This window comes from Myotis nattereri (genome assembly GCF_964212035.1).
Source record: "Myotis nattereri genome assembly, chromosome: 10".
NCBI classification, from domain to species: Eukaryota; Metazoa; Chordata; class Mammalia; order Chiroptera; family Vespertilionidae; genus Myotis; species Myotis nattereri.
The window spans coordinates 49,149,800-49,158,382 of record NC_138085.1 but is presented as its reverse complement, the minus strand read 5'-3'; the positions used below and the strand labels follow the sequence as shown (position 1 = coordinate 49,158,382).

Here is an 8,583-nt window from a genome sequence, read left to right as displayed (position 1 = left end):
TTAGGCATTTAATGACATTAGCTCATGTCTTTTAAGGTAGTGAACATGTGTGCACCCTGGCCAGTGTGGCTCGACTGGGTGTCTCCTGTGCACACTGAAAGGTTGCCGGTTTGATTCTTGGTCAGGGCACCTTCCCCGTTGCAGGCTTGATCCCCGCTAGGGGACATCTAGGAGGCAGTCAATCAGTGTTTCATTCTCAAATTGATGTTACTCTAAAAATCAAAAAATGTATATTTAAAAGTGTGTGCTATGTACATAAAAGGGATAGTGAACAAATTTTTAAAACTCTGATTAGTTTTTCATATTTGACTTCTAGAGTTTGAATAATGAAGGCATAATAGAATCACAGTAAGGCCAAATTTAGAGTTGATGTAAGGAAGGTCTGAAGTCCACAGTTCTTACCCCATTTAATGCAGCACTTGCTTTGGACATTTCAATTCGGTTGGTGAAATCAGATTGCAGGTTCTGATACTGATTTATCAAGTTTGTAATAAGGGTGCTGATCAAATTGGCACAGTTTGCTTCAGAAAACACTTGACCTTGAACCTGAAAAAAAGGGATTAAAAAAAATCTCCAAAAGACCAACATAATGAAAACACAACCATTAACTAACTGGAAGTAACATACTGAGTTTTCAAAGTACAACATACCTTTAGAAGAAAATGAGTCATGAATGTGTAGACAATGTTGTTGTTTAGGAAAGTTCTTTCATCCATTAGGATACATTTTATATATTCTGCAAAAACGGGATCTTCACACAAAAGCTTGATGCAATTTTTTGACAGGGCAGACTAAAGTGGGGAGAAGAAGTACTGATGGGTGAGCACTGAAATCACTGTAAACCTCAAACATACTGCTTATGATGTACAGGAGTCTGTGCATCCGACTGGAAAAACACTTGTAACTGTCTAAACTTTCAGTTACAGCAACTGTCCTCCCATCAGTTAAAATATTACTAACTTGGACTATATGGGTGAGTGCTAGCAGAAGAGACTTATAAAAGGGTTTGAATGGCAAAACTAACCAACATTTCCTTTAAAATAATGCAGCTTTAATTAACATTAAGAGAATTAAAGGACTGGTCAAATAGAATGTTTTTAGGGGACCAATTAATGGATAATAGGTAACCAGAGCACAGGTAGAGATAATTTTAGGACTTAAATGTATTCTCTAAAATGAGTTAAAACTTTTGCTGTATTATCTCATTAGTAGTAGTAATTTGTTAAAACTCTTTCCCCCCTCCCCCCATAAATATTGCAAAGATAAACAGCAAACCTCTTCCTAATTATCTCAGTGGTTTCCAATATATGGAAATTTCATTTTCCTGTTTTCAAATGGTCATGGCTCTTAAACACAAGTAGTATGTCTTTTAATAGATATATTCCCTAGATAACTTATGTGTGTTTTAATAACAGATCATTTATATGGAAACAAAACAGACTTTTAAAAAATAGGACAAAAGTTTAGATAATATGTACATTACATACTTACAGTTTTTTTACAGTAACTAGAAAGTAAAATATTCAAGGTCGCCCTAACTGGTTTGGCTTAGAGGATAGAGCGTCGGCCTGTGGACTGAAGGGTCCCAGGTTCAATTCTGGTCAAGGGCATGTACCTTGGCAATGGACACATCCCCAGTGGGGAGTGTGCAGGAGGCAGCTGATCGATGTTTTTCGTTCATTGATGTTTTTAACTCTCTATCCCTCTCCCTTCCTCTCTGTGAAAAATCAATAAAATGTATTTTTAAAAAAATACTCAAGGTCACCCAAAAATTAGTCAAGTAGGACCAGGACCATGTCTTCAGATTTTTGGTGTCAGGAAAAGCTGCCTTATTCTCCCAGTCACACACAGCCTCTGCCTCTGCCTATGGTTCTCGCACAGGATTGCCGGCAGGGACTTAGGAAGCCTCAGCTGGACTGGTTTTGGCAGTTGGGGGATGGTGAATTCTGGGGCAGCGGGGAAGCCAAATAGAGTAGGAGAGTACAGCGCAATAGGGAAGCAATAGGAAGTGGCAGAGTGCAGCCCTCACCAACACATACAAATAAAGCAACCATCCAAATCAAGAAGAAAGATCAACAACAGAGAAGGAAAAAAGCAGAGATCTGATCTGCTTTAATTTACTGAATAGACCACTCAGCTAAAAAATCAACCAGCAACTCATTTTCTGACTGTCTATGAAGTACTAAACCATGTGGTCAATGTGACTAGCCTTTCCAAGATTCCTACTGTAGGAATGACATTTCTTCAGGGAACAGAGATGACAGATAAAAGTGTCTGCACTAGAGGAGCTCAGAGTTTGGGACAAGGAGACAACTATTACAATACCTGACACAGATCCATTATGAGAACATACAGAACACTATACCTGGGCAGGAGGCTGGACCAAGCTCAAAGTAATTCAGATACTATAATGTGGATAAAAGGTTTATGCCCAAGGGAAGTTAAGAAACCTATCTCTTTCTCTGGAAATGAGCAGATGTAATCAGGCAGGAAAACAATACCTTTTTCAGGGTCTAAAAGAGTGGGGATCCTTTTTGCCTGACCTAAGGAATGAGCCCAACCTTTGGACCAATCTGGTTTCTCCCCCCTCCAGGACATTCTCCCTCCACAATTTAACACGTGTTATTTAGGTGCCCACTTTAAGAGGTTGGCTCTCAGATACTTAAGGGCACAGTATTTCCTGTTTTTTTTATGAGATTAATGATGAGAAAACAAGTGCATCCGATTTGAAAACTACTTGGAGGTAACATAAGCAAGAGATAAAGGACAGATTGCTGAAGTAGTTTCTGCTAGAGCTTTTGGAATGGTGGAGGGTATCAAGAGACAAATGGGGGCAAGGCAGAGAGAACAAGAAGTGACATGTCTTCTTCCCCTAGTACCTCCGTTTTGGATTTTTACCACAGCTATTGATATTGACCTACAAATGAAGAATTCAATTATAAACAGCTTATTAGAAACTAGAGGCCCCGTTGCACAAAAAAATTGTGCATTCGGGGGGTACCTCAGCCTGGCCTGTGCCCTCTCGCAGTCTGGGACCCCTTGGGGGATGTCCACCTGCTGGCTTAGGCCCACTCCCTGGGGGGGGGGACGGGACTGGGCCTAAGCTGACAGTCGGACATCCCTCTGGCAGCCCGGGAGCCCTCGGGGGATGTCCACTTGCCAGTGGGGAGCAGACCTAAGCTGCAGTCGGATATCCTTAGCACTGCTGAGGAGGCGGGAGAGGCTCCCACCACCACCGCTGTGCTGGCAACCGTCAGCCCGGCTTGTGGCTGAGCAGAGCTCTCCCTGTGGGAGTGCACTGACCACTAGGGGGCAGCTCCTGCATTGAGCATCTGCCCCCTGGTGGTCAGTGTGTGTCACAGTGACCAGTCATTCCCAGTGGTTCTGCTGTTAGGGTCAATTTGCATATTACCCTTTTATTATATAGGATATCCTGTGATACAAATCTACCGAAGTCAAAAACTTCAGAGAGCAACTAGATGCCCGATGCTTAATAGCTATTATTTCCATTAATCATTTTTTACTTATGAAGATTCTAAAATAGCCCTCAGTGTCCAGCCAGCTTTCAACACATTGTTCCTAAAATTACTGACCACCTGGGTCATATGAGATTAAAGACCAAATAATCTAAAACTAATGTTCTTTACCTGAGTCTGGCATAGCTCAGTCCAAAGTTTGGGAAACAGTGCAAGATGAAGTGGCAAACCTTCATAGGCAACTAGGATACCTAATATTTGAAAAGAAATCAGAATAGGTTATAAATTGCACTACTGAGGTATTGAACTGCAATGCAGGTGCATTATAATAGCTACTTCTAATCATAACTATGCATATTTTCTATCTTTTAGAAATATGTAAAATACTTAAAGGGAAGAATTCATTCCAATGTTTTAACCACATAAATACTTTAGAATGCAGTACACTTTTAATTTTTTAATATCCCACACCTCATTCTCAGAAGAATCTGAGGCAACTTAAACCAATTCTGCTTTTTGAGTACTGGAACTTTATTTGGGACAATTTAATAAAGGTTACTGCGCCAAGTGTTCTAAAGCTTTCTTGGATTAAGGTACCACTTTGCCTATAGAATTTTTATGCAACAGCTAGACTGCAAGGTAGATGTGTGCGCCCATGCACGTGAGCTTTCCTAAGATCAAAAAGATATTCAGAATTAGATGACATCATTACTTCCTCTTTTACCTTATTTCTCTAAAGATAGGGAGAATTAAACACTGCTCTGAGTCTAACAGCTTCTAGCCTTGTTCCTAGGATCTATTGGATAGACCATACCTAGCTGTATGTCAGCATTCTATTTGGAACCTCTGTTGTTTTAATCTTTCCTCTTCTTGCCTGTTCCAGATGTCAAGTACATCTGTAAGAAATTTGTTCCCCTACCCTCTGCCCTCCCACCTCTCAAACCACAGAAATTTCGATACCATAGTTGAAGTCAATTTCCCATCCTTCACTCTTCCACCTCTAGGCAAAGTATAATCATGGGGAAGGAGAAATACAATAAAAGCTATGTCCTCCATTAAAAAATATTATAAATTAGACCTAAAGTGAGCAAATTTTTCTGTAAAGGGCTAAACAGTAAATATTTTAGTCTTTGTGGCCATATGATCTCCTCTCTTAAAACTACTCAACTCGGCAGAGTAGTGTGAAAACAGTCACAGATAACATTAAATGAATGGGTGTGGCTGTCTTTCAATAAAATTTTAAGAACACTGAAATTTAAATCTCATGTGGTTTTCATGTGTCACAAACTATTCAGAATCTAGTGGGGGTTTTTAAACTACCTAACAAGCAAAAACCTTCCTAAGCTTGAAGGTAGCTCACTGGTTATACAAAAACAAGCAGCATGCAGGCTCTGTTTGCCAACCTCTGGATTAGACCAAGGATTTGAGAAAATTTTAGAAAGGGAAGTCAGATCAGATCAGTCACCCAATTTAGTCATCCAAAGATGCCTTGACTCCCTTTTGTGAGCAAACCCATTTGCTTTCCAGTCAAGATTAATCCCTTAATAAAGATCCATGGAAACTCCATCATCTTTCTCTTGTATCTAATATACGTAAGCAAACAAGGGCATGTCATCAACTGTTGGAACAGAGTATCTATAACCCATATCCCAGCATCATAATTACCCATAAAAGTAGAGCAGGAGCTGGCAAACTGTGGCCCCACAGCCTGTTTTCGTATGGCCATGTAAGCTAAAATGAGTTTTCACATTTTTAAAGGAGTGTAATAAACAGGCAAACAAAGAATATGTGACAGAGACCACATACAGCCTGCAAATCTAAAATATTTAATATCCAGTCCTTTGCAGAAAGTTTGCCAACCCCTGAACTAAAGGCTGCACTGACATAAACCCTCTTACGGAAAGCAGACTGTAGAATTCAGTTTTTATTTCTCTGGTCTTTATTCTCTTTGCTTCTTCAAAGTAAAACTATCTTTAATCCTATTTTCCATAACTACCAAAAAGCCAGCACTACCACAACAAACAAAACCCCCATGGAGGCCTTTTATAATCTAGGTAGCTTAAAGTGATATTCTGATACAATATCTTTATTTTACAAGTGAAGAAGAAAATAAACACATGCTGACATCTACTGTGCTAGGTATGCCAGATATTCACACTTTTCTCTTCAATTTGGAGGCATTATTCTCATTTTTGTTCCCTTTCTTGGATGAGGAAATTATGCTCAGATAGATTATGTAATCTCAGGTTCATCCCAAAAGCCAGTGAACGATACATTTGTGTCTACCCTAGATTTATCTGATTCTAAATCATGGGTTTGATGTAGTAGTTATGTATTTTTGTAATACAGTAAGATCCACACATATTAAATATAAACATTATTTTCCCTAGCCCGTGGTCGGCAAACTGGGGCTCGCGAGCCATATGCGGCTCTTTGGCCCCTTGAGTGTGGCTCTTCTTAAGCCTTAGGAGTACCCTAATTAGTTAATAACAATGTACCTACCTATGTAGTTTAAGTTTAAAAAATTTGGCTCTCAAAAAAGAAATTTCAGTCGTTGTACTGTTGCTATTTGGCTCTGTGACTAATGAGTTTGCCGACCACTGCTAGGCCATCCTGTACACTGCCCTCTGGAAACACACCCACGGTGCGCTAAGGAGCCTCCTCATCGTCCCACCTACTCCCTTTCCAAGTGGCGCCTCCTCTGGAAGGAAGAGAGTTTCCTTTTCTTCCTAGCATTTTCACAAAGCACTGAGGACCAGGCGCATCGGCTCTGGGACTCATGGCAGACACCGGCACCACCCTACACCACACGCTCCTCCGGTGCCTCGCGAGGTCGTCACTTACTGGGCGGAAAGCACAGTGTGATGCAGCCACCCAGGTTCTTAGGCGCACATCCAAGCTTTGTCTCAGTAAAACAGGACGGGCAGGCCTAAAACCTACTGGCTTCTATACACTTATATTTCTTCATCCCCCACGCACAAAGGAACTAATACACAAGAATAAAAAACTATTGCAACATATCTTTTCTTCATCAGTAACACTTATACTGTAGCAGCTGCTGGTGTGTTATGAAAAATCTTAAAACTGCTTTTGTAGGTAAAATAGTTCAGATGATTGCTGTGAGGATAAAATATTTCATATGTATATTTACCAGTTAGGGTTACGCCTATCTGAATTATATGATGATTCTTTATCTAGTTTTTATAGGAGTATTTATCATATCCCAGCATTATCTATGGGAAGTGATAGCTCCAGCCAATGGATGAAAGGCCCACAATTCAGTCTCAATGCTCCACTGTGAAACTGAATCGCCAAGACCTCTTAGATGCTTCTAATTCCCCTTGTTATGACTTCCAACCACTAAGTAACCTACTGTTGTCTACCTGGCTTCCCTTGTAGGTTACTGGAAAAATCTGCTGGTCCTACCACAGAATATTCAAATACCGCTGCCAGGTTTTTTTTCTATGTAAATTACCAAATTGCTATAGTAAGTAAAATTATAAATATGTCTATTACATATAATTGCCATGTATTAGTCTAGTATAAAGGGATTTATTTGCCTTTGGTGGACTAATAAATGCTGGCTCTGATCTGCACTAAGTGGTTGGCCCTGTTCTGAAGTACCTTTTCGGAAACAGCTAACCAGTTGCTTCTCTAATCAAATACCACCTTGACATCACAAAAAGGTAAAGCATGAACCAGTGCTGTGTTTTTTATGATTTGAAATTTTAACACGTTTACTTTTACCAACTATAACAATTTTTCAATTCTAGATATTTGAAGATTATGGATTTTCTAGTAATGTCATAATGTTACTTTAAGAAAATCTATTTTTACTTCTGGCTATTAATGCATTAAGCAAACTTTCCAAAACCATGTTAAATAATAAAGGTGATAAATTCTTGTCTCTGAAGATTATTTAACTGAATGATGAAATCTAGGGATTTGTAATTAAGTTTAATTCTACTTGAGCATCTTGTTAATTCTGCATAAACTATATAGTATCTAAAAAATGGTATTAGAATTTTTAGTACCAGTTTTCTGTTACTTTAAACTTTTTTTGTTTCCCAAATACAAAAACAACGCATGATCCTTACAAATAATTTAAACCTTAACAGATATTCAACCGAGAAAATAAAAACACCCCATAATTTTATCCATATGCAATTAGAACATAATCCTCTATAGGTGTTAATTTTTTTTGCATATACTGAGTGATTTTCCCCCTTTTAAAATGAGAATGTATCAGCCCAGGCCAGCGAGGCTGTCAGTTAAGTGTCCTTCCATGTACTGAAAAGTCAGGCACAGGCCTCGGTAGCAGGTTCCATCTCCTGGTAGGGGGCATGCAGGAGGTAGCCAATTCACGTTCCTCTTTCTTTCTCCCTCTTTCTTTCCCCCTCCCATTAACTCTCCCGCTCTCTATAGAAAAAAAAAAATCAGTTTAAAAAATCTTTTAAAAAATTGGTTTCAAATGTCACATTCTGTCTGCATAGTTTTCCAATTTATTTTTTTCACATAATCCACAGTCAATCCCCATCTTTTTATTTTAAAGGCTAGATAAACTTTGGTTTATTTAACAAAGCTCCTATTAAGGGACATTGGATTGTTCCCAATTTTTACTTAGTACAAACTAAGTGAAAATAAACATCTTATGTATATTGTTGTACACACTTATGAGTGACTTTCTAGATCTAAGTTGATGCCAAATTGCCTCTCCAAACCGATCCCAGTATAAGATGTTTTTCCCCCAAACATGTGTTTTATCTAAACTTTAACTCATAGTTGGAAAAAAGAGAAATTCTTATTTGCTTTCTTTCTTTATGAAGTTCGGACTACTTTTCATATGTACTGTGCATGCGTGTGTGTGTATACTGCCTATTCATGGTTTTTGTTTATTTTACTTTATATTCTTTACCATCATACGGAATCCTAAACACTCTGTTATTTGGCAATACTAGCCATTTATCTGTTACAAATGCAAATATTTTTCCCATTATTTCTTTGTATTTTCATTCAATTTATGGCATTTTAAAAATTATATAGTATTTTTATGTAGACAAAATTTTCAATTTCTTATTGTTTCTGGGTTTTGTTTCCTGAGTCTTTC

At 38.6% G+C, this 8,583-nt stretch overlaps 1 protein-coding gene across 3 annotated transcripts in view; it reads right to left on the bottom strand.

The window, feature by feature from the left end:
- USP34 (ubiquitin specific peptidase 34) overlaps positions 1-8,583 on the bottom strand; it is a 241,144-nt gene that overhangs the window by 2,263 nt on the left and 230,298 nt on the right. For all 3 annotated transcript variants that reach the window (XM_081100602.1, XM_081100603.1, XM_081100604.1), the window contains 3 exons: positions 3,648-3,727; positions 651-791; positions 403-546 (listed from right to left, as the gene is read on the bottom strand). In XM_081100602.1, coding sequence (XP_080956728.1) covers positions 403-546; positions 651-791; positions 3,648-3,727 — 365 coding nt within the window. The remainder of the gene's footprint in view (positions 1-402; positions 547-650; positions 792-3,647; positions 3,728-8,583) is intronic.